Source organism: Phacochoerus africanus, chromosome 5, assembly GCF_016906955.1.
Source record: "Phacochoerus africanus isolate WHEZ1 chromosome 5, ROS_Pafr_v1, whole genome shotgun sequence".
Taxonomy (NCBI): Eukaryota; Metazoa; Chordata; class Mammalia; order Artiodactyla; family Suidae; genus Phacochoerus; species Phacochoerus africanus.
Window position 1 is genome coordinate 67846604 of NC_062548.1, and position 26211 is coordinate 67872814.

Consider the following 26211-nt stretch of genomic DNA (forward strand, 5'->3'; position numbering starts at 1 on the left):
GGCAGGATTTGAACCCAAGCTGGCCCTACAGTTCATGCTCTAAACTACTAATATACACAACCTCTCATATGTCTAATCCCCACCAGCTTTGCACACATCATTGACCAAAAGCACAGGTATATATAAATATAGATATAGATATGGATAGAGATAGAGATAGAAATAGAGACTGTGTAAAAAATTCCAAAAAAATACATGACCCAGCTTTCTAGATGAAGTGCATAAAGGATTCTGAAAGCCTTTCCCAAGACAATAAGAGCAACAAGAGTAAAGAGCAGTAGAGAGGATGGAAAAACAGATATGGGGACAGATGGAGGCCCCAAGAGGGAATCAGTTGTCCCTCCAGAGGCAGAAGTGTTGCTGAAACCTAATGAATCCCCATTTCAGGAGCTGAAAGGGGCCTGCTGGATATTCGCTCTGAGACTCTGTGACTTCCTGGGCCTTTAGGAGTCTCTTTTTAAAAAAAAAGAAGAGAAAGGAAAAGAAAAAGGAGGGCTCCTGGGTCAAAACACATTTACTGCAAAAAATGTATCAATGGGTTATACCTGCTTTTATGTAACTATCTCTTTGGTCAAAGTGTTTTAAAACAGCATATTGTGAGATTCTCAACAAAGGCTCCAGCCAAGGGAAGTGAGACTCCTCCCAGAAATGACTGGGATCCACTTTCCATGCTTTCAGATGGTTATTATGGTGTGTATGCAAACCTACAAGCCACGTGGTGACAGAGGTTAAAGGGGATCTGCCTTAAGACAGAGTGATCTTCAAAAGGTGCAGATGATTGCGGACAATCCAGCATTCTTGTCATTTTCTCATTCTTAAGAATTTTAGGATGAAACTACATTCATCCTAAATATATCCACCTATGACATAGTCCATGAGCACAGGCACATCTAAAATCGAGAGCCAGAGTCCTAAGTAGCCAGGACCAGGGACACCTTGAACTTGGTATCTTCCAGCAAGAGCAGGGACTCATAAATACTGCCTTCATTAGCTCATGGGCCCTGTGATTTGTGTCCCTGATGAATAGGGGCACATTTTTTGACCCCTCCAGTAAACAGGCAATGTAATTCCTCTGTAAATTGACTATTAGAATGGTTTAAATGCCCTTGACTACAAGTTGAAAGGCATGGTTAACACTTTTTACATAAGCCCAAAGACCAAAATTTAGCTATCAATCAACCAAGGCAGAAAGGAATGACTTGACAAAATCATTCGTTAAGTCTGACAGGAGTCAAGAACACAAGGCTTTCTTCCAACTGTTTAAATGTATGTGTGACAAGGGAATATTAATTGTGTAGGACAAGACATTTAAAGGTATTAGCTCAGCACTACCAGTTTTTTTTTACCCAATTAAGGCTATTCATCAATGTAAATAACTACATTTTCTTCAGCAAACCAAAAGAAATACAGTTGATGGATCATAAGTACTCTAACAATTCACAGAGTGATGAAAGGACAGAGTTTAATTCACAAACTCAAAAAGTAGAATAAACTGTCTCAAAAATAACCAAAAACAGTCTGCCCATGCGGTGCGACATGAGGAGAGTATGATGTGTATTGAGCCACCTTCAAATAGGTACTGCAAAAATATTTTGCACAAAGTCCAAAATTTGGCAACCACTTGATGAATATGAAACAGTTCCCTGAAAAAGACAGATCAAGAAAAAATGGCTCTCCCCAACTAGAATCACAGAAGCTTAAACCTGGATAAAACTTTGAAGGCTGTATGACTAATTTTAATCTAACCAATGAAAGGACACCTCTGCGATTCTTTTTAATGGATATATATTCATTCTTTCTCGAATTTTAGGGGTTTTTGGTTTTTTTTTTCTGTCTTTTTGCCTTTTCTAGGGCCGCTCCCGTGGCATATGGAGGTTCCCAGGCTAGGGGTCTAATCAGAGCTGTAGCCACTGGCCTTTGCCAAAGCCACAGCAATGCCAGATCCAAGCCACGTCTGTGACCTACACCACAGCTCACAGCAATGCCAGACCCCCAACCCACTGAGCAAGGCCAGGGATCGAACCCAAAACCTCATGGTTCCTAGTCAGATTTGTTAACCACTGAGCCACGACGGGGACTCCTCAGGGTTTTTTTTTTTTTTTTTTTTTGAGATAAAATTGAGACTAATAAAACTGTAAGATGTTTAAAGTGTACATAATTCATTCCTTTTTGTGGCTGATTAATACTCCATCGTATATATGTACCATATTTTCTTTATCCAATCCTCTGTCAGTGGACATTTAGGTTGTTTCCATGTCTTGGCTATTGTAAATAGTGCTACAACAGATATTAACTCCTTAACAGATATATGATTTGCAAATATTTTCTCTCATTCTGTAAGTTGTCTTTTCATTTAGTTAATGTTTTCCTTTTGCTCTGAAGAGACTTTTAGTTTGATGTATTCCCACTTGTTCATTTGTTTTTGCTAGTGTTGTCTTTACTTTTGCTATCAAATTCAAAAACACTTTGCCAGGACAATCAATGAGCTTATCCTCTAGGCTTTCTGCTAGGAATTTTATGGTTTCAGATCTTATGTTCAAGACTTTAATCCATTTTGAGTTGATTTTTGCATATGGTGTTAGATAAAAGTCCTGTTTTCTTCTCCTGCATGTGGATATCCAGTTTTCCTAATGCTATTTATTGCAGAGACTATCCTTTCCCAATTACAGATTCTTGAGCTGAGATGGTCATTCTTGGAAAAGTAGTAAAGGGCCTGTAATAATTTGTCTTCAGTTGTGTATTTCAAGATCTTTTTTTTTTTTTTGGATCTCAAGGGTTGAAAAAAAGGATCCATAAAGAAAAATCTACATAAATGCCACATTAGTATCCAAGATATTTAAATGTTATACCAAAACAAAAAAAGAAATGAGAGTAAATGCACAAAAATAATATGGGATAAATAGTAATGTAACTAGCTCAAAGGAAGCAGAGGCCTTATTTTAAGAGTGGTAAGAAGTTCACAGGGAGGAAACATATGCTTTATCTCTTTTCTCTATTCCACTCTCTCACTCAATAATTGGTATTTTCTCATATATTCCTTCTATTAGTATTTGAAGAGTCTGGTGTACCAAGCACTGTGTTTGACCAGGGATAAGAGAAAAATAAGACAAACCACCTATTCTTACTCATTGTTGAAAACTCCTCTACTGTCTCACTTCCCAATGACTAATAAAGCTACCATGGTCCCCTTGACCACATATACTTGCCTGGCCCCATAACTGATGCTGCTTAGAAGCAAGCATGGATTCCCCCAGTTCAATCTGTTGGAGGCTGTCCTAGGGAATACTCTAAAAAAGCTCAAGTTTGTGACATTTCCTTCACGTCATATTACTAAAGATTGTTTTTCTCTTAGAAAGGTTCTCTCAGGAATTTTCCACCTCTCCATCAGAACAGACGTACTTTGCAATATCTAGTTTGTGAGCCCAGAAGATCTGGCATCTTAAAGAGATGGTATTTTAGGTAGCCTAGGGGAAGGTGGAAAATATATTTCTAGTATAAACACTTTGCTTAGAGCCCTTAACCCACACTAAAAAGCAGACAAATTCTTCTGTATGTTTGGAAAGTCTACTCACTTTCTGGCTGCTAATTGCCCTCTATATTAATCCTGTGCATGTTCATTTTTATAGCTTGCAGAGAACTTTCCTAGACATTATTTCATTTGACCTTCCTTATAACATCACAGAAAGAGTGAAAGATGTGGTTTGCAGGACGAGCATCATTTTCTGTGTTGTATAGGTGAAGAAAGAAAGGACTCACTGGTTGCACTTAGCAAATGCCAGAGTCAGGTCTTCTGGTTCCAAGAATAGTGCTATTTTGGAATTCCTGTCATGATTCAGAGCTAATGACCCCAACTAGAGTCCATGAGGGTGCAGGTTTGACCCCTGGCCTCACTCAGTGGGTTAAGGAGGCATTCTCGTGAGCTGTGGTGTAGGTCACAGATGCAGATGTGGCTCAGATTCCGTGTGGCTGTGGCACAGGCCAACAGCTGTAGCTCCCGTCCAACCCCTAGCCTGCGAACTTCCAAAAAAAAAATATATATATATATATATATAGTTCTGGAGTTCCAGTCATGGCTCAGTGGTTAATGAGCCTGACTAGTATCCAAGACCATGCAGGTTCCAGCCCTGGCTTCGCTCAGTGGGTTAAGGATCCAGCTTTGCTGTAAGCTGTGGTGAAGTTCGTAGGCATGGCTCGAATCTGACTCTCCCTGTGCTGAGAGTGAGGCCCTACACACACACTCACTCACAAAGAATAGTGCTATTTTACTTAAGGTCCATGTGCTTAGAAATCTGACTGTTCAAATTCACAAATCCCTACTGAACAAAGACCATCTTTTTTTTTTTTCCATCCTTTACTCATACACCTGGTCACTACTCCCCCCTGCATTATACCCCCTCAGGCACTGCTCACCAGAAAAGGGGAGGTAAGCTTAGATACCTGGACGTTTCATTCTGAGTATTATCTGCCATTGATTAATTGGCATTGAGTGGGCATAAGTTGCTTCAATCCAACGTGAAAGAGTCAATAGATGCATCAGATAAGTTAACTCTGGCAAGGACCCTTAGGAAGCTTATGAAATACTGCTCCAAGAAAGATTTGACCCCCCCACACACACACACACACACAACTGCACTGGCAACTGGGATAGACCATAATTGAGGAGATGGGTTTGCCAACAAGCTAGCAGTACAAGCCTATAAAAAGTGTGTCAATAGCAAGATACAGAGGAGAACTCTGAATTCATTTTTCTGGTGGGGTCAGTTCTACACACCTGCCACAGGGTGGCAGGCGTGGTACCAGATTGTGTTATCTGGTCCCATGCTTCCATGGATCTGGCCACTCCATATTCCAGCACAAGCTGGGTCTCAGATGAATCCTCACTGTAAATACAAAAGTCTCTAGGAGGACCCCCTGCAAAACATAGCCATTCCCACTCCAAGTGTCAGAGGAGTGACACTCCAGTTCACTTGAGCAGGATGGGAAATGTGGAGGAATCAGACGCTGTTGGGTAAGGAAGATGGAAGATGGGCACCAACTGCTGGTACAGAAGTCACTTCGAAATGAACCTCTAAACCTTCTGACCAGGAGCTCCCCAGGGGCTCAGTGGGTTAAGGATCCGACATTGTCACTGCCATGGCTCAGGTTACTGCTGTGGTGTGGGTTTGATCCCCGGTCCAGAACATTAACATGCCACAGGCACAGCCAAAGAAATAAATAAATAAGAAAGCTCCTGACCATTTGTGGTCATTAAAGAGCCCATCGCATTTTCTAAAGTGGAAAACTTTTCGCCACGCTCGCCTGCTCTATTCCAATTATAGCTAACCATGTTACCTTGGAGCTAACTTCTCTCTCCTGAGTTCTGCCACCATATGCTATGTTTCTTCACTCCCTGTCTTTAACTACTGCAAAGTGTTGCATTTCCAACAGCTGCTGAATTTTTCCCTAGAGGGGCTTCATTTCAGACAGAGGCCTAATGATTATTTCACTTTTCTAAGTTTGAGAAAATCCTACAACATCAGTGTTGAAAGGCAAGGCAGGAGTTCCTGTCATGGTGCAGTGGAAATGAATCCAACTAGGATCTGTGAGGATGCGGGTTGGGGATCCGGTGCTGTTGCGGCTGTGGTGTAGGATGGCATCTATAGCTCTGATTCAACCCCTAGCCTGGGAACCTCTATGGAGGTGCTGCAGGTGCAGCTGTAAAAAAGGAAAAGGAAAAGAAAAAGTAAAATAAAATAAAAATAAATAAATAAATAAAATAAAGGCAAGGCAGGAGACAGATTTTAAGGTCCCTCAGTTTCTCAGAGGTTCTGGACTCTTATACCATATTTGCTTTATCTCAAGCAGACTCTCCCTTCTAGAACATGACTTGGCCTAATTTTCCGATGAAAGACCAGACAGTATATTATTTAGTCTTTGTGGCCAGTTGGTCTTTGCCACAACTACTCAATTGTGCCATTACAGAACAAAAGCTGACAGGACAACTTGTTTACATATATAGGGGGAGGGCCAGATTTGGGCCACAGGTTTGCAGGCACCTGTTTTAAGTGTTTTCATCCATGGATTTGAAATCTTGCAACCCTGTCACTCTGTCTCATGGCTACTGCAAATCCCTGACTATTTCAAGCTCCATTCACCCACTCCTTACTTAAAGCTGAGCATCTGAAGTGCCCTGCAGCTAGCTACCTGCTTAAGAAAAGAACTGAGGAAGCAAGAGATAGCCTCAAGAGCCCCCAAGGGGTCAGTCTGACTGCTGCTATTTGGCCAAGCTGACTCTTATTCTCTTAGCCTCATGCTCTGGTAGAAAACACAGGTTATTCCAGTGGGGTCTAAGTAATTCCTTTTCTAGCAGAAGTTTGGAGGCAAAGAACAAAGAAGAAAGGTTAGATGTAAGAATGAGAGTTGTTGGAGTTCCCGTTGTGGCTCAGGAGGTTACGAAGCCAACTAGTACCCAAGAGGATGTGGGTTCAATCCCTGGCCTCACTCAGTGGGTTAAGGATCCGGCATTGCTCTGAGCTGCAGTGTAGGTTGCAGGGGAGGCTTGGATCTGGCATTGCTATGGCTGTGGCCAGCAGCTGCAGCTCTAATTTGACTCCTAGCCTGGAAACTTCCACAGGTTGCAGGTGTGGCCCTAAAAAGCAAAAGCAAAGCAAAAACAAAAACAAAAAAAAATGGGAGTTGTTGACTTTTCCTGTGGATTAGGAGGGTGTCCAGCTAGATTGCCTGACCTGCTCGATATAGGTATTCTGACCTGGGCTGGACTCCAAATCCTGATATTTCCTCCTAATTTGGCAAAAAGTATTGAGGTCACTTCTGCAGACTGGACACATACACAGAGAACGCACCCAAAGAGAACCAGGCAAGCTGGTTGCTATGGTGATACACAGACACAAAGAAAGAGGCTCAGTCACAAGTGATCTACTTTCCCCTGGTTATTAGGGCATCTATGGATACAGCCTGAGGGCCACATTGATCTAAGCCTTTGGATTTCAAAGGAGGAGCTGAGGGAAATCTGCTCAGTCAGGCCCGGTTCCTTAGCACTGACTTCCTCCCACCCCTGAGACTCCACGACCTCTCTCTTCCATGTTCAGCTGCCCGGCCTCCCAGCTCGCCTTGACCAAAGGTGTTCTTCGGCTTCTCAGTCACCCTTTTGTCGCAGCTCCAACTCCGGCTGCAGCTATTTAAGGCAGCCTGATCTGCTCTGAAATTGAAGGAATCAAAGAAAGATATAGAATTCCTGCCCTTCCGTCATAACAGGATTGATGCACTCGTGAAAAACTAAGAAACTGTGCAGTGAGAGAGAGGGCACTGGGACTGGTCATTCAGCCCAACTTCTGACAAGCACTTTTGGTTGGATCAGATGGAAAATCCTGTCTTATCACCAAAGTTCTCAGGACAAACGGTTCTTCTTTAATCCTGGAACACGGCGGGTGCACAAGCCATTCAAGTGTTTTTCATTGGATATACCAGGCAGGTCAGCTAGTCTCTCCATCTGCATTTGATTAGCTCTCCCCTGCCCCGGGCTAAAATGAAAGTCCTTTACTTTTCTCCCTATGATCAATTAAGAAAATCATGATCCAAATCTCATTCATGGTTCAATGTCGTACTGGGACTGCCCACAGATACTGATCATTTAAAAACGAAAAAAAAAAAAAAAATTGATTCTAAACAGGAAGGCTATTATCCCGATTATTACTCAGGATCTCAGCACATTATTAATTGATATTTACCTTATACTCTTCCCATTAGTGGACTTTGAATAAAAGCTGTTAACTAAGACCAAAGGGTATCAACTGTCGTAAGTACAATCATTAAAAGGACAGGCTTCAGAATCAGCCCACTTGGGTTCCCTAACTTACAAGCTTTATAGTGGTGAGAAATGTAATCTCAGTGTCAGAACTTGAAAACTCTACTCTATAAAGATAAAATCTTTTTGATACTAATAGATTTTAGAATCAAATTGTAGATAACGTGTCAAGGAGAGAACAGACTCTTGTTAAACAAATGTCAAACCGTTTCAAGCTTCGCTTTTTTAACCTTGATACATAACAAGGGAAAAATGGGAGCAAAGGATCAGTTGATGAAGAGAGTTGGCTGCTTCAGCTCTCAGTAACAGGACAGCAGCAGCAGCTCAGTTTCTAAGCTTAAGTACTCTCAGCACTCAGAGCCATGGAAAGGTGAGCCAACTGGTTGTGAAGTCGTGAATTCACATGCAATAATAGTCACTATTTGTAGTTCTTTGGAACTCTAAATAGAGTTCTTCACTAAAGCCTTTGCCTGGGCCTTAAGCAAAATAGGAGAAAAAAAAAATCAGTTTTGCAGCACAAAAACAACATCAGTGGTTGATCATTACAAAATCACTGATCTTAATGCAATTTTCTAGCTATTAAAATTGCCCAGTAATGGTACCAGCTGCTGGACAAAGGGATAAGCCACCACCTCTAAAGCAGAGGTTGTTGCAGGGGGTCTTAAAGATGCTGAATAAAGACCTTTGGCCCTAGGAAAAGATCTGAGAGGTCCCTACTATTTCTTTGAGTTTATGAATCCATGATTATTGAATTCACATCTCCTTTTTCAAAGCTGGTTGAGAAATAAGCCCAGAAGATATTATCATTTTCTTTTCTTATCTCTCCTTTTCCCTTACTCCTATCCCCCTCTCTGATGTTGGGAGGTAACTGCAAATTTTTGTACACACATAATCATATAATCATCCCTCCGCTTTTAAAACAAGCATTTAAAGAGACTGCATTCTTCTCTCTGAAGTTAAAGGTAGGTGTGCGTTATCCCTCGCGTTGGGGAACATTCTTTGTTGAGACAGTTAAAGTTCTTAGCATTTTTTTTTACTGTATATGAAGGAAATTTTCCGTGCTCCAGCCTGACAAAAATACCTGTTCTGGGTACAGTTTCCTGAAATGTGGCACCATATGTGCATCAGTAAACATTATGTGTAGAGTAAATTAAGCCGAGCCTTATAATTAGGCAGTAAGGAAATTACTGCAGACCTGAAAGAGTAAATCAGCAGTATTAAAACGCTCTCCATTTTCTCTGAAGCACTTCAGCATGCCATAAAAACGCTCGTGTCACTGTGATAAACATCAAAAAGAAATGCATTTGGAGCAAGACAACCTAAAAAACACTACAATTCAAATGGGTCTTCAAATCTGGACTCCAAGGTGTCATCTCATCATAAAATTTAAAAGTCAGCCCTTTCACCACTAATGTAGGAGAAAAACGAAAACCACCTGACATTGAGACTTTCTGAGGAAATTTTGTCTTACAGCAGGTGCAGTAAAGACTTTCGTAGATAGAAGTTCTGGAGCAGATCCAAGACTAAGGAAAGAGTCACCCATCATAAACAAAACAGTGACACTGTAAATAAAAACTGGATCAGTATTGCTGGTTTTGCCTTTTGCTTCAGGCTTCAGTATAGCTCACCCTGTTACTGATCCTGACTTTATTTATAATGTTGATAAGTTGCTCATCATGAATTTTTTTGCATTAATTTTAATTCTCTAAAATACGGCATAAAAGTATTATTTATCTTGATTACTGAGTTTTTTGGTTCGCTGTAAAATTATGTGCTGGAGGCTACTGCCGCATTCCCCTCCCCCTCCTCTTGGCTGGCCCTGCCCCAGAAAGCGCAGATCTTGCCAAGCCCTTCAACACAGCACAAGGAACAATCAGACCATCCATTTCTAATCCTGGCCTACGAGGAGAGGAGGCGCAAACGTGGATCCTCTGTCCCTGGAAACAGCTACTGTATCTGTGAAGTGATGAGGTCTAGGAGATGCCAAATGGATTGGAGAGGAGTTGAGGGGCTCCACAAATCTTCAAATCAATCCTCCAAAGAACTGTGATGATGAGATCCAAAAGTTCCCACCATCAGAAGCAAAGGCAGTGGAATTCAAACCTGCCGGGACATCACAAATTATCTAGAAATCCTATTATGATACAGAGTTTAAGTTGCCACCACATGTATAGGACATTAGAATCTCCCAAGATGCCTCCATATACGGGTTTCTTCCGGGGTCTGAAGGTAGAAGGTAGAACATTCCTATGAAATCTTTTATAAACTGAAATGGTGTAAACCAAAGAAGCAATGATCCTAGGATGCATCTTGCTAATGGATGCACAAGATGAATCAAGATAAAGCACAGATAGATGCTCACACAGTTTAAAGCTATGGAGGCTAGATGCTGAGATGCTGAGTGTAGTTCCCAGGGAAAGAGCTTGGTGGCGCTATTCTCGATACTCCAGGTGCCTGTTACCAGATTTGTTTCAGATAGCAAAAACAGGAACTAATATAGATCTTTCATAAAAGCAAAATGACATAAAGGGAACTTTTAAAAAGGGGTTATACCTGTATCTGCTTTTTGGCAGGTTCTTGAGCTGACTTTATTCATTTATTTGCTTTTTACAGCTGCACATGCAGCATATGGAAGTTCCCAGGCTAGGGATCTAATCTGAGCTAAGCTGCCGGCCTATACCACAGTCACAGCAGCTCAGGATCCAAGCCACGACTGTGACCTATTCCGCAGCTCACAGCAACGCCAGACCCCTGACCCACTAAGTGAGGCCAGGCATCGAACCCGCATCCTCAAGGTCACTAGTGGGATTACTTTCTGCCACGCCACGATGGGAACTCCGTTAGGCTGATTTTTCTAAAGCCAGCCTAGCAACAGGAAACTTCTGGGCTAAGGCCTAGAAGCTCTCTCTTAAAATGGAAAAAGCCATTATTATCACAGTGAAAACTGTATTTCTTCAGTTAACAAATCTTATTCTTAAAACAATGGAACCAAAGACATGAGAGTTTCCAATGGAGGGAATTTGATGACTTGGGTATTTTGGGGTAGAATGGCTGCATAGTGAAGATTCTTCATCTTTTCGGAGCCCGTGTGGTGGCTGCTTTCTTTATGTGGGGCACTAAGATATGCCTTGAAGAAACAAAGAATATTAGGACACGGGCACAGGCAAAAACCCATAAACAGCTTAAATCTCCTGCAAAAAGTGTCATAATAAAGGTATTTTAAAATGCTTTAGGAGCCTACTGGATAAACCCTGCATATAAGAATTGGATAAATTTATGATGATAAGGTGACATTTGAGCTAATGAATTTAAAACTGAATTTTCCTAAAAGGGAAAGAAAAAGGAGGGAGAGAGGGCATTTGGAAAAATTATGAATTTTCCCAGAAGAAAATATAAAAGGAGGGAAATAGGGTATTCCAGACAGAGGTATCATCAAGTGCAAAGGCATGAGGATATGTGAATACTGGCCCAAAACCCACCTGGAGCTTTGGTGAGCTGAAGGCAGGGAGCCTGGAGTCAAGGCCCTGGTTATAGGGCTGTGCCCACCATTTTTGTGAAAAGCAATTAAACAGGGGAAGGAAAGGAATGCACTTGAAACACAGTTAAGAGGTGGAGTCAACTGGACTAAATGACTGATGGGGATTCAAGGAATGATAATGGAAGGAGTTTCCCAAGGCTGTACCCTTCTTGAAAAGTTGATAAAAGTGGGAGGCATACAACTCTGTAGGATGGAGGTAGAGTAACGGTTTGGCTTTATGGTATTCTGGAAATTTCATTCGGACAAGAAAATGGTTAAGGAGTTCCATGTGTCTCAGCAGTTAACGAGCCCGATTGGCATCCATGAGGATGTGGGTTCAATCCCTGGGTTAAGCATCTGGTGTTGCTGTGAGCTCTGGTATAGGTCCAAGATGTGGCTCAGATCCCGAGTTGCTGTGGCTGTGGTGTAGGCTAGCGGCTGCAGCTCTGATTTGACCCCTAGTCTGGAACTTCCAATATGCCCCACCAGTGTGGCCCTAAAAAGCAAAAGCAAAAACCAAAAAAAAAAGAGAGAGAGAGAATGGTTAAGGTCATATACAGTAAACAGATGAGTATGATAACCAGCATTGCCTTCATCACAGTTTTCTCACCCAAGCATAAAGCAACAGTCAGCAGTCATCAGTGACATCCATGGGAAGCAGGGAGGTACAGAGAGCTGAGATCCTAAGCTAACCCAGGGCTTCCACCAGCAGGATAGGCAGAGCCTGCAGGCAGATGACTCACTTTCCAAATCTCAGATCTATCCAGCCCCCTTGGGAAAGAGGGAGATGAAGAAATAGCAGCTGTCCTGATGGAAATTTCCCCTGGGAAAACTGACGCTTGAAGCCATTTCAGGTAATAAAAGGTAACCTCAACAAGGAAGGGTCAAATGGAACAAGATATATTTGGCCACAAGCTGGCTGCACAGACCCACTGAATGCATTCAGTCAGAATCAAGGCTATTAGTTGCTACCGTCAGCTCTAGAAAGAGCTCAATTCAGGCAAGCCACAGTGGCTCACTCTTGCTGAACAAACTTTAAAACGATCTCCCTTTCAGCAACTGCTTTGGATAAGAAATCCCAGCCTAAACATAGCCTCAAACAATAAATATGGGCCAACCTCCCTCAGTCAGGATGGGTGTTCTGAAATGTTTCAGTAAGCTGAAAGGACATTCTTTAAAAAAAAAAAAAAAATTCTTGTTGTTTTAATTGACATCATTGAAAATATTTCAAATTTTCCTGCTTAAGAATTTCATCCTAGAGAATAGGAAAGACTTTTTTTCGAGTGGATGTTCTAGTGTCAGGATCAAGATTCTGAATGAGGGAGTTTCTATTGTGGCTCAGCGGAAACGAATCTGACTAGCATCCATGAAGATGCAGGTTTAATCCCTGTCCTCACTCAGTGAGTGGGTTAAGGATCCTGTGGCTACAGCTCTGGTTTCAGTTTTGTCAGACTCGGCTGGATCCCGAGATGCTGTGGCTGTGGTGTAGGCCAGCGGCTGCAGCTTTCTCTGATTCAACCCCTAGCCTGGCAACCGCCAGGTGTGGCCCTAAAAAAAAAAAAAAAAGAGAGAGAGAAAAAGAAAATAAGATTCTGAATGAGGTTCTCATTGCCCAGAACAAGTGGTGTTAGAGAGAGAGAGAGAGGACCAGAAGCAGACATTCTCTTGAATGTTTTGAGCCTTATTTATTATTTATCTTTCCTCATTCCCCTTTTTTTGTTTGTTTGGTTTGGTTTTTTGTTTGTGTGTTGGCTGCACTGGCAGCATGTGGAAGTTCTAAGCCAGAGCTCGAACTTCATCACTGCAGTCACCAGAGCTACAGCAGTGAGAATGCCGGCTCCTTAACCCACTAAGCCCCGAGGGAACTCTTTCCCCATCCCACTTTGCTTGACTTTGGGGGCCTGGATAAATCAGCGGAAGGGAACAAATCAGTAGCCTGAAGCCTCCACTTAATTGAGCAGTTTCCTATTCATACATATGTTACAGATCCCTTTGCTCAGTAGAATGTGTTATTTGATTAATCAATGTTGATCAAGCTCCTGGTCCTTTTTTGCGATCTAGTGACAGAGAGTTCAAGCCTGACGCCCTCCGCAGGCTTGAATCCCTGTGTGAACCATTTGACCACTTGCTCATAGGAATCAATTAACCTTCTCCATGATTTAAACAGAAGAGCTTCCCCATAGTGATATTTTAAGATCTGTTTCCAAGGGATAAAATCATGTATCTAGTGAGTGTTTTCTAGGGGATAAATAAGTATGTGGCGGCCTGATATTCAGGGCTGCTGTAATAAGATTATCCGAAGGTAGAAGCAGTTTGACTATACAGCCCATGGTCAAGAGGCAGGTCCAAGGATGGCCTTTCTTGAGCCCTCTCCTACCTCTGCTCTTCTCCTTCCGGCCTTTTTAATTCTGATTTTGATGTTTTTCATGCCATTTGTGTTCAGCTGTTTCCGAGTTGTGTCTGCTCTGTATTTCAAACCCCAGTTGGGGTACGCTCATTTTCTGGTTTCTACATTTCTAGAGCAGCATGGTAACCTGACCTCGGGACCAAACTCCTGCGATGATGAGCTCTGAAATCAGCCTTCAGGGTGAAAAACACAAATTTTAGCATTTGGAGGAAATAATTTATTTTATAATTTTTAAAACTGTAGCCATATAGGTAGCCTGATATCCTTAGGAGGAAAAGCAGCTTCACGTCTTGGAAATAAGTGATTTCAAACTGTTTTCTTACAATGAATCTAAAAATAATTGGCCCCATCATGAGCAGATGTGAGAAGAAGAATTGAATGCCTTAAAAATTCCTTTTTTTTTTCTCTCTCTGTACATGTTTTGGAAAGTCTATAATTCATCCTTTGAGAAGCCAGCTACCTAAACATAACAGCACTTTTAAAAAAAGAGGATCCAATGAACCATAACAGCTGGAGACCTGAGAGATGATATCCTATCACAAACAAGAACTCTATTTTTGACATGTACCACAGATGTTTTTTTCTGTCTGAAATACACACATGTTACACTTCCCAAGCCTAGAGTAGCAGAGGTACAACTGAAAACTACAAAGCCCCTCTACATATAATGTAACTCCTCTTTGTTCCCCATCTGCATCCCCTGGAGGAGATTAATTCATGGATGACCCAACTGCATCCTCTGATTCTGTGGATTGGCAGGATGGGGAAGGGTTATGAACAAAGACCCCACAGCCAGACCGTCTGGACTGGACCACCCACGCATCCACACTTTGTGTGGCCATGGGTGCATTACTGGGCTTAATGTCTTCATCTGCAAAATGGGCATGGTGACAGTCGCTTCCATCTGACAGAACTGGCATGAGGATTTAACTGTGGTCCTTTGATAGGGATGGAGTAGGAGGTTGCAGAAGTCCCAGTAGGGGACCATAGATAGGAAAAACTAGGGACCTTTGGGAGACCACTGTAAGTTAATAATTGTGCAAGAAAGCCATCAGAACATCGTGGAACAAAGAAGGCTTGCTTAGCTATAAAACCATAAGGAAAAGTGTGAGATATGCCTCAGGTCATTGAGTGAAAACGAGGCTTGTATTCCAGTTCAGCAAGATGATGATCCTTAGGACCAAGGAGAGGAATTTAAGGGAAAGACAACATTCCAAAGTAGGAGACCCTCATTATATGGAAACCTGAGATGATTCAACATATTTTAGCGTATGTTACCACCCTTCTGCTGATTTGAATAAGGATCAGGACAGTCCTAGTTTGACCTGATAAGGTCAAATATACTCTCTTAGCGGATGCAAAGGAGGAGGGATGATGTAAGCCTGATGCCAACTCGGAAGAAGGTGGTCTTTTCCCCCTCCCCACTTTCCTTGGATTATAAATATGTAGTCCACCTAATCCTCGGGGAAGAGCCTCCTTGCCTGACTACTTGATCCTTCACAAGGGTCCTATCTTAATAAATCAATTTCTTTCCTCTCACTTTTTCTCTTGCTGAATTTCTTCTGCACGGAGGCACAAAGAACCGGAGTCTCAGTAAATCCAGACACCAGGTGAGTGATTCTAACTTTAAAAAAAAAAAAAAAAGTGGGTTCAAGTCCCAATCTGGGTTTTGGCTGGGTTTGAGTCCCAGTTTGGGTTTTGGCTAGGTTTGAGTCACAGGTGTTTTGCTTTCACATTCATGGAGAAAACTTAGAACGGCACCTAGCACATCAAAAGGACCCAATACCTGTCAGCTATAATTTAGTTTACCCTTGTGGACAGTGATTTTACAAGCTCTCGAAGATGACTGCCCACCTTTAATCACAGTTCTTATACAAGGAATTGGGTCATAAAGGGGAGAGCTGAGCAGTCTTCACCTGTAATTATTTCTTATTAATCTTGGGAGCTTTTTCCATGGTCCTACCTGGAGGCAGGGTCTTGCTAAATCAACCTGTAACATACCATCCAGTGACATGTTTTGCTTGTTTGTTTTCAATCCTTTGCTGTATAACGCACTCTGTTAAGTAGCATCCCAGCATAAAAGCACTCTATACATGGTTTTTTTTGTCTGTTGAAAATGTTTTGATTGTGATAGCAAAATCGACACTTTTGTCAAGTTGACACTTACTGAATCTCATTGCTGGAATTATTATCATGGCTATTAGGAGTGAAGGAATAAGAATTAGGCCATTGATTGGTTTTGGGAATGAGAGAGAGTTGCTAAGTTTAGCAACACCCTAACGTGTTATGATTACTATTTATTAGCTTCTCATAGGAAAACATTTGGGTCCTGATTTGCTTATCAACTTTGGGTGGGGAAAAAAGAAAAAGACTAATACACACACCAAAATAATAATCAGGATAAACCAGCAACACTGTGAGCTTAAGGAAAATCAAGAGGCCAGGCCTAGAATAGTTCACAGGTGGCACATAGAAGGAGGGCATTGAGAAGCAGCTGGCAGCCACCAACTGGGCCCTCTGTAAGGGATGGATAGACCATGTGGGCTACTAGGTACCCAAGGCAGCGACTCCGCCAAAAGCTTTGGTTTTTAAAATGGGATGATTCCAGAATCACAGCAGTGACAATAGCTCAGACATGGGGCATACTGTGCCCATAGCTCTAAAATGAAAACATAATGCTTAAAGCTGGCGGTTACAGTCCCCTAAATCCATGTTTAATTCCAAACAAAATACTCAAAGATTCTGTTCTACCACTGCCCGCTCTCATGGGTTTAATTGGCAGGATGGATCTGAGCCAGTCAGTTGAAATAACACCCTTAGGTTCCTAGGACCTTCTTCCCAATTTATGACTCCCCAGCTCCTTGGGGCATACTTGTGCCTGAAAAGGAGGGGTGGGGGGGAGTTTCTACTTTCTGGAAAATTCTGCTTAGACAGAAATCCTGTTTATTCAATGATTCAATTTTTCTTCACGTGTCTACAAATTTAAGTCCATTTTCTTTCCTTAGGGACATCCAAGGTAATGATCACAATTGATTTTACTTCTTTTTAATTTGGTGACTAGAAATTTGCAGGGTCACCCTTCTGAAGGACACTGCCCAACCTTAAGGCTAAGAGGAAGAGGAAGGAGACCCAAAGAGTGAGAACTTATGAAAGTCACTCAAAATATTTTTCTTTGCTTTCAGATTTTTTCCCCTATTTAATTTCATTTCTGTAAATATTGTATACAGGAATATAGGTATGCAGGAAGTAGACATGGGTAGCTGAGGGTCCTCATGTAGAGTCTTTTCTAACAAAGCATGTCTGTAATTGAAAGAACAGAGAGTTTTTTAGCAACAGGGAAACATGTAGTTGAAACATGTAGTAGCTGCTATCAGAGACTCAGATAAAACTCAGCTGATCCTATTAACTAGCTCCCCAAATCTAAACTGAAGCTCTACCTGGGCCAAGCTAATCAGAGTCCTCACATGTTCCATCTGCAGAAATGCTAGGTAACTTCTGTTTAGATCAGAGAAGCTTTCGTACCACTACAAGTGTATGTAGAGAAACAGAAGAGATGGGGGAGGGGAGATTAAAATATCCCAACATATGGATAGGGATGGAGCTGACAGATGGGGGACCGTCTTAGTTCTAGAAAGGCATCCTGGAGAAAAGAAGGATGTTAGAACCAAATTCGGGGATGTGGTCTGAAATATAAAACATAAATCCATATATTGGATCTTAATATCATAAAACAACTCTTTTATCCTTATTCCTCTCAATCTCTGGGAAGGGTGAGAAGAAAAATCATACGTGGTGTGATTCAAAGGGCTGACATATTCCTTCCACTGCTGCCCTAAAGGACAAGATTTCCAAGGATTTTGTCACCCAAGCATTTAAAATACCACCATAAAGTCCACCTTCAAATTTTACCACCGCATCCGTCTACAGCTAAGAAGAGTCTTTTCTGAGAACTGTAACACCAAGGTAAAAACTATTTTATCCATCCCTTCCTACTGAGACTAAAACCTGCTATACTAGGTCCATGAATGCAGAGAACTTAGGGCGCTGGCTCCCGAATGTAAAAGAATGATCCCTCCTAGGACCTAGGTGGGAGGTCAGAAGACTCACTTCACGAATTTTGCCTAGTTGACAATCCAGCCAAAGGCAAACCCTAGAAGAAATGCCTGATGCCCTCCCACTGCTTTTAAAATCTGTGATTATCAGGCATTAGGAACCTCTAGCATAGGAAATGAATTGACCTATCCAAAGATTGCTCATAGACCTAGTTTGGCTCCTTACTTTTACAGATATGAGGAGACCAAGAGACGGAGGATCCACACTCAGCACATCCAATTTAGCGGCAGAGGAAGAAGTAAAATCCCAAGTTCCAGATACCTGATTTGCTGATTTCCCCTAAACTCAATCCCAATCCCTACCAGCCTTATCATTTCATTTCAGATGGGGGCTTTGTATGGAAAGATGGTCTAAGAGAGCAAAGAGAGGCATATCTGGTCATACATCTCTTTGGCGTTACTTATTAATGCCTAAGAAGACAATGTTTTATTCTCCCTTATTTCAAGGTAAAAGAAAAAGAAAATGCTTTCCCTAAAAGGGCTTGTTAGCCAGGCAGTCAAACTAGAGTCTTCATATCCCAAAACTAATTGTGTCATCTTCTAGGGGACATTAACTCAAGTGTGTCTGTACTTTCCAGTGATATCCTGAAGTTGTGTCTTCCCAGCCAGGATCTGAAGTTGTGTTTTCTTCTCATTCTAAACATTTTTTGTTGTTTTCTTTTTGTGGCCACACCTGTGGTGCGTGGAAGTTCCTGGGCTAGGGGGTCGAATCAGAGCTGCAGCTGAAACCTAGGCCTCAGCTTGCAGCAATGTCAGATCCTTAACCCACTGAGAGAGGCCAGGGATCGAACCCACATCCTCATGGACACTATCTCAGGTTCTTAAACTGCTGAGCCACCAGGGGAGCTCCCCATTCTAAACATTTTTTAAGATGCTCATTGGCCATTGTTGCCCAGGCATCTTGCTTATCTTGCCCACAGTCAACAGGCTGCAGGAGTGAGTGTTAGATGATGCAGCCATGCCAGTCCTGCTTTTCCAGATGCAGAAAGTAAAGCAAGTGTTGCCCCAGGGCAGTGGTTGATTCTAAATGACCAACATAATCAATCAATCATAATCATTTGATGAGTGAGATGGATATAGGCAAAAGCTACTAGCTAGGATGCCTCCCCCAAAAAGTGGGGGGGGGGGAAATGAAAAGAAAATAAAACAAAAAGGAAAAAAGAAAAAAGTAAATGAAAAAAATTAAAAAGAAAATTAAAAAAAAAGAAGGTAGGTTGTCTCTCAGGTGGAAATCATGAACAAATTTTCTGGGAACTTGTCTCTTCTAGAGAAATAACCCTACTGAAGAAAGTGGAGCTCACCATGGCAACGTATAAAATAAGGCTTACTGGACAACATGTACTACTGTTCACATAGCACTTTCAAGATGAAAAGGGGCCCTGACCAGGAATTCCTCACTCCTCCCAAGACATAGTCCTTCGGACTAATGATGCCATTAGCCATTGAAAGCATCCAACTACCTTTCCTTGCCTTGGTTCCCTGCTTCCCAAGCAGCCATCTGAAAAGCAAAATTTCCCCTAGATTTATATCCCCAAGGGAATCCACTGGAACAGAGAGCTTAATTAGCCCATCAGATTAAGAGTTGTATTTCTCATTAACCATCAGCCTTCTTGTTTGTTCATTGATTGCCTCGGGAGTTTAAGTAAGAACCAACAGGAATCAGAGGCTGGTTCTTTGCATACCTGGGTCTGAAAAACTAAAAACCAGGTGTAGAAGGCAAGAAATTCATCAACTCTCACCTGGGAAGATTATGTCAGGCAATACGAGGGTTCCCGGAACTCAGAGGTTAGTTTCATCACCACACCCTTTGCACCTGTCACATCTGTTTGCTCAGCAGACTCTAACTTGTTGCCAAAATGTTTCTGTGTGTATGTAGATGTTGTAAAGAAGAGCAACCTGAACATCAGCTCTAAGCTGACACCGGGAAAAAGGACATTCTTGGAAACCACCACTAAGTACTATGCACTTAAAATAAAAATAAAAACAGTACCTGTCTCCTTAGATCTCTTGTTTTCTTGGTCATCTTATCAATGGCGATGTTTAGAGGATCTCCTTTTTCTTTCCTTCCAGTCTGTTAAGAAAAGAGAAATAATTTCTGATTTAGAAAATTCAATGTTAGTGACATTAAAGATGAAAAAACTCATAAACACACTTGAGTTGTAGAGGTCAAGCAATTTTTTTAAAAAGATTCTTTTCCATACACAGCTACTATAATTTGGTCTCTAAAGTCAGTTTTCTCTGAAATAAAAATTAAAAATTGATAAAAATCAATACATTCTCAAGATGGTTATGCATATGTTCATATGCAACTCCATGCAAATCTATGTTTCCTTCCCTTCTCCAGATATTTAGTGATTAAGTAAACACAAGGATATTGTGTTATTGCCTTCAAATACAGATGTTTCATGCTTTTCTATTATATAGGCACACTTCTGAATAGACGATGATTGAGAAGATAAAAACTAAAATAGAAAAGAAACTTAAGGTAAACGATCAGAATCCAGAATTTTATACCAAGGCATCACGGGCCTTTTGGTAATGTTTGCATCAAAATCAAAAGAGATGCTTTACATAGTGTTTCTAATCTCTGTTCTGCCAGGCACTGGAATGCTAAACATGATAATAAGGAACCCACAGCTGGAGGTCATGAGGAAAAGTTCCCTCATGACTGTTAGAAGCAAAGGCAAAAGATAATAATAACATTCTCCTTTGATAAATTATTCACTCGCAAGTTTAGAAGTTTGTCTCCTTTCTATTTTCCTTTTATTTTTCTATTTTACTCACTGCTGTAGCAACCCAGTTCAAGCCAAACCAAACAGAAACTCCACTGTCTTTTAAAAACCACAACAATGACAGGATTCCATTGCATAAAAGGCTCTATATAACTATACAGATGGCATTACCTCCCCTCGAAGAGAACATTTTCTCAATATCTTTATCAAAGCTATTAAATTATCTAAACGAGTCAAACACCCTATAGATTGATTGACTGATGGTCCTCGTGGCAGGCCAATTCTTTTTTCACAGAAAAAGTCTCTGTAAAATCATGTAGGTCTCTGCAGTAATTTGTGTATATGACAAATGAGATCCCAGGTCATAAATTGTGCCTAATAAGATAATACGTTTTGAGGATACATAGACCTTGACAGCCAACAGACTTCTAAATGTTTCTCTTCCAGTGACAAAATCCTGGATGCATAAGGCTGCTACATATGCATATGATCTACCTATTGCTAGATTTGAAGCACTCACTCTTTTCCACAACTTGCTTAATTAATCATTTCTTTCTGAACATCTGTCTGATGGGTAACCCTACAGGATTTTCATTGAAAAGCTCAAAACAGGAGTTCCTGTCTTGGCTCAGCAGAAACAAATCTGACTAGCATCCATGAGGATGCAGGTTCAATCCCTGGCCTCACTCACTGGGTTAAGGATTTAGTGTTGCCGTGAGCCATGCTGTAGGTCACAGACACAGCTCAGATCCTGCATGGCTGTGGCTGTGGCATAGGTCAGCAGCTACACTCTGATTAGGCCCTTAGCCTGGTAACCTCCATATGTCATGGGTGCAGCCTAAAAAAAAAAAAAAAAAAAAAAAAAGCCCTAAACAGGGCACAGGGGAGTCGTTTTAATCATCTAAAATCCTACAAGACTCCATCATCCTTTTCCACTCCCTAAACTCAAATTCTGACCCTCTCAGGTGTACACTCTGAAGTCTCCAGCAGAAAGAGCTTAAAAGACAGTGACTAACATTTTGAAACTTTGAAATATCAGCACACAATTAGTGCCAGGGAAACAAAAGTAGATGGAGAATACAATGTGCTGGTTGATATTTCGAAGGCAGATGTCACATAGTGAGTGTGACTTCAGGGCCCTGGCTCTCCCTAGTGAGTGCGACACCAGCTTAGCACCCAGACCTGTTGCTTTTCTCTTGGTTTGCCCCTTGCAAATAGGACATAGCTCCTTCAAACTATGGGTATTTTTATGGCGGTCTGGGCCATGATCATTCTGAGAACCACAGGCTTCTTAAGTCCTTTCCGTGTAGGAGAGTCATAAAAAAACTTACTTTGAAAAATGACCCATTGTGAATTTGGTTGAAAATGTGACTATCAGAGGAGACTGGATCATTCAACTTTCCAATGTAAAAAAGTCAAGATAGTGTGAATATATAAAATAATCACTAAATAAATACTGTGTCAGTCACAGGGATCTTTGCATCCTACAAGTGGCCTATCACTATTGCCATTTTAAAAATGAGACCATGAGGATGAGAGCAAACCTGGGAGCAGGATGAGAGAAATGAGGTGCTCGCCTCAGGTATAAAATGTAAACATCATCAAAGAACTTATGAATCAAGGTAAATGACAATTTTATTTTATTTTTTGGCCATGCCCATGGCATGCAGAAGTTCTTGGGCCAGGGATCGAACCTGCACCAGAGCAGTGGCCTGAGCCTCAGCAGAGGCAACACTGGATCCTTAACTGCTAGGCCACCAGGGAACTCAGGTAAACCACAATTTAATGCACTAGTTTAAGAAATCAAAATTAATGCAGTATAGAACAAATATCACAATTTTAAATCCAGACAAGATCTGACAGGGCCAGGATGAGGCTGAAGCCAGTGAGGTGTGTCATGCAAGCCCAAGTCAGATAAAATTTTTTAATTTTAAACTTTAGAAAATTAGGGGATATGTTTCTATCAAAACAAACAATCAATGACAACAACAAAAGTCAATGTTTACCTAAAATCTAGTTTAACTGGGTGACCCATAATTTTATCTGCTAAGTCAGCACCCTCCCCCCAGGGGTAGGAGTGCTGCTCAAGATGGCTATAGACACACATGAGAAGGCACCATTGCCTTGTTCTATCAACAGATGGACAACATGGGATCCTGTATCTAGGCTGGCATCAATACCCAGCAACTATAAAGCACTTGCCTTTAAGCCCTAAATTGTGAGGCATGTGTTGGTCATCGAAGGCAGGGACAAGGGAGACACACAAAAATTGAAAGTCCAGTCCTCACACTCTAGGAGCTCCTAATCCAGTAAATGACTCCAGTGTGAACTATGTAGAGAGACTAGCTACCTACAGAGCCAAATGAGATGCTCAGAAGAGGAAGAAGATGCTACGTCTGTAAAGTCAAGTAATCTCACAGAGGTATGGGGGGATTTATCTAGACCTTACATCCTGGATAAAATCTGAGTAGGAAAAAGGGAGGGCCAGAGCCAGATCAAGTCAAGAAACAGTGAGGCAGGCACTGGGAGGACAGCAAGTGGAATAGGCCAGCCTTTTCTCCACGATGTGAGGGGATTGGTTTGACTAGGTGTAGAGACAAATTATTTTATAAGAGCATCTTTAGAGTGTGATTACAGCCAACTATAGTTTGATCTGCAAGCTCAGAGTACCTCCAGTGACATTAATATTCCATATCCCTGTGTCTTTGGGATTCTCTTCTTGTAATAATAATTGCAATCTGATTTCTCCAGCTTTCAAGTCTCTAGCAGAAAGCAACGTAAAAATGGCATTTGACTTGGGTGCCATATTGGTTTTCATGCTTTAGAGGAGTTGGGGAATGGTGAAGCCAGGACTAAACCATAGGAAATTGGGGCCACCAGCTGAAATCATTCATTCACTCGCCCTTTGTTAACACTAATTTGTTTCTTTCTTTCTTTCTTTCTTTCTTTCTTTCTTTCTTTCTTTCTTTCTTTCTTTCTTTCTTTCTTTTTTTTTTTTTTTTTTTGCCTTTTCTAGGGCCGCTTCCCACAGGCATATGGAGGTTCCCAGGCTAGGAGTCTAATCGGAGCTGTAGCCTCCATCCTGCACCACAGCCACAGCAATGTGGGATCTGAGCCATGTCTGTGAACTACACCACAGCTCATGGCCACGCCGGATCCTTAACCCACTGAGCAAAGGCAGGGATCGAACCCGCAACCTCATGGTTCCTAGTCGGATTCGTTAACCACTGCATCACGACGGGAACTCCAGCACTAATTTCTTTAAATAAGGTATGGTATGGGCACAGGAAAAAGGCCAGTAACCCCCTAATGCTCAAATAGCAAATGGGACTATCATTCCATCACTCCATATTTTCCTGTGCTCTGTTATGATTCCAGGTAGAATTTTTTTTTTCTTTTTTTGGCTACGCCTGCAGCAGCTTTACGTGGGATCTCAGTTCCCACAGCAGGTATTGAACCCAGGGTACAGCAGTGACAGCACCAAGTCCTAACCATTAGACTAGCAGGGAACTCTTAGAAAAACTTTTTTTTTTGGCTGTGTCTGCAGCATGTGGAAGTTCCAGGGCCAGGGATCAAACTCATGCACTGCAGTGACCCAAGCCACAGCAGTGACAACACTAACCTGCTGAGCTACCAGGGAAGTTCCCAGAAATATTTTTAAATTATCTACTTAAAATGGACAGGAAACCAATCGCTGAGAGAGATCAAAGAAAGATTCTGACCTCCAAGTGTCAGCCTTTCGTTATTAGGTTCTGTGATTTTGGACTAACCATTTGCTCATTTTTTATGTCTGAATTGTCTCATAAGCACAATGGATAGCATAATATATGCCCTGTCTTCTTCACCAGGTTAGCAGGACAATCAATCATTGTGTGTCAGTGTGCTGGAAACAATACAAGGCATTAATAGCATTCAGGGTAATTAGGACAGTATTTCTGATGTGGAAAAAAATTAAAGTATTGCTTTGGAAACTACACAGAAACTGTTTTTAGAACACCTGGACTTCTACTTTCTCTACTCAGGCAGGTAACGCAGGAAAACTTTACCAAAAGCTAGAATTCCTAAAGGAAGAGTTGTTGCTGTTTAAAGAAGGAATGTTTTGGGAAGTTCATTTTAAACAACTAGTCTGGGAGAGTCGAAGAGGCAAAATAAGGGGCAGAAACTCAAGATGAATGCTTTTTACGGAGTAGGTTGTTGCATATATTAAATAACTAAAAATGTGATCTTTTGGAGCCAATTCTAGTTCCCAGGGAATCAACAAGAAGCATCACTCAACTCTCCCTCCCTGACCTTCCAGGTTCTATAAATTGGAAATGGTTTAAGTGAAGTGAAGGGTGTTCTGTGTCTTCATTTTGACACCATCACCTAATAATAAAACGAAAGTGTGTGGTCTTAAGCCAGTACATCCATTTACGCCCTGCCTTTGCTGAACAGAAGGAAACAAAAAGTGGTCATAAGGACTCTCTGCCAAAAACTACCTAAGTGACCTGGCAACGTCTCTACACTTTAGACTTATTATCTGTCCAACGGAGGGGCCAGAGATGAGTGAGAGGACCCAGGAAAGTCAGGAGCCCCCAAACCATTGGGAGCATGTGACCACCACAACCATGCTTCCCTTGTTGTGGGGAGGTCCTCACAGCCCTGCTGGAAGGGCTGGAATCGGCTGTCAGGCAAGGTCTTCTGATTGTAAACGTGGATAAATGCTTGCTCTGTGGGATTACTGTGAGCATTAAAAGAGATGTGGTCCATAACACAATGGATACTACTTAGCCATAAAAAAACAACAAAATAATGCCACCTATATAGCACCATGGGTGCAACTAGAGATTCTCATACTAAGTGACGTAAGTCAGAAAGACAAATACCCTATGATTTCAGTTATATGTGGAATCTAAAATATGGCACAAATGAATCTATCTACAGAACAGAAACGGACTCACAGACATAGAGAACAGACTTGTGGTGGCCAAGGGGGAGAGGGACGGGAGCAGAATGGACTGCGAGTTTGGGGTTAGTAGATGCAGACTATTATATTTATAATGGATAAGTAATAAGGTCCTGCTGTACAGCACAGGGAACTATATCCAATCTCTTGGGAAAGAACATGATAGAAGATAATATGAGAAAAAGAACATATACACATATGATTGGGTCACTTTGCTATATAGAAGAAATTGGCACATTGTAAATCAACTATACTTTAATAAAAAATATTTTTAAAAGAGAGTGAGATGGATATGGAGTATGTCCCAGCACCTGATGCAGCAGAGGTCACTCAATCAATTTCTTTTGCTTCTTCAACCCCTCATTCCTCTCAAAGATGAAGAAAAGTAAGACCCAGAGAGATGACATTACTGATTTGGAGCATGTGGCTAAAGAGTGTCTAACCAGGACTGCCAGACTCCCAGCCCAGGGCCATTTCCATGATACATCTAAACTCTCTCCCACCCCTAAAATTTTAGGATTCTATGATTTTTACATGTTTCTTTTCAAAAGCTATCCAAAAAACTCCTCAGTTTGAGGTCTATCTGCTCTGTCACAGGCTGCGGTCTGCAGATCTCGTGTGCCTTTCTGGAACTGGTCCCCATGTATCTTCTTTATCTTTACCTGCAGAGAATGAGACTGCCAGAGAGGAAAGC

General features: G+C 41.6%; 1 protein-coding gene across 2 annotated transcripts in view; it reads right to left on the reverse strand.

Annotated features, from left to right (window-relative positions):
• Window positions 1-19915, reverse strand: part of CTNNA2 (catenin alpha 2) — a 281632-nt gene extending 261717 nt beyond the window's left edge. Inside the window, exon 1 of one of the 2 annotated variants that reach the window (XM_047781655.1) lies at window positions 19831-19915. In XM_047781655.1, coding sequence (XP_047637611.1) covers window positions 19831-19863 — 33 coding nt within the window. In that variant the 5' untranslated portion in view covers window positions 19864-19915. The remainder of the gene's footprint in view (window positions 1-19830) is intronic. The other variant, XM_047781656.1, reaches the window with a different exon arrangement.
• Between the last annotated feature and the right edge of the window lie 6296 nt (window positions 19916-26211).